This window comes from Nansenia antarctica, assembly GCF_963989245.1.
Source record: "Nansenia antarctica genome assembly, chromosome: 1".
NCBI classification, from domain to species: domain Eukaryota; kingdom Metazoa; phylum Chordata; class Actinopteri; order Argentiniformes; family Microstomatidae; genus Nansenia; species Nansenia antarctica.
In genome coordinates, this window is record NC_137674.1 from 71,269,057 (window position 1) to 71,269,495 (window position 439).

The following is a 439-nucleotide window of genomic DNA, read 5'->3' on the forward strand; positions in this document are numbered from 1 at the left end:
AGAACCCTCCCCCACCCTCCCCTCATCCCCTGTTCCAGCCACACCTTTACAGTATGTCCGTAGAACCCCCCCGCCCCCCCACCCACCCATTGCCTCTGTGCCCCTTCCCTTACAGGCTTAACCCCCCCCCCCCCCCCCGCCGGTCCCCAGCCCCCAGCCCACTCCAGAACTCTTACTCCAGTACCCTCTCATGCATTCCTCAGCGCACGGCCCCCCCCCCACAACCCTCACCTAACCCTTTGTGTCCCTCTGCTTCTCCTCCCTCCTTCACTCTCTTCACTGCCTCTCATCTCTCCTCCCCCCTCCCTCTTTTCTCTCTCTCTCTCTCTCTCTCTCTCTCTCTCTCTCTCTTCCTCATCCTCTATCTCTGCAACAACAAAAAAACAATACCTCCCCCTCTAGAACTCATACTGGGACACAAACAAGGTGACCTTGGTGA

The 439-nt window shown here is 58.5% G+C and overlaps 1 protein-coding gene across 1 annotated transcript in view; it reads right to left on the reverse strand.

Moving 5' to 3' along the window:
- Positions 1 to 398: 398 nt before the first annotated feature.
- LOC308165364 (fibulin-7) overlaps positions 399 to 439 on the reverse strand; it is a gene marked incomplete at its 3' end in the record, with an annotated part of 16,520 nt that continues 16,479 nt past the window's right edge. Inside the window, exon 8 of the mRNA XM_080539521.1 lies at positions 399 to 439. This exon is cut by the window's right edge and continues 344 nt beyond it. Within this exon, the coding sequence (XP_080395647.1) occupies positions 399 to 439 (41 nt within the window).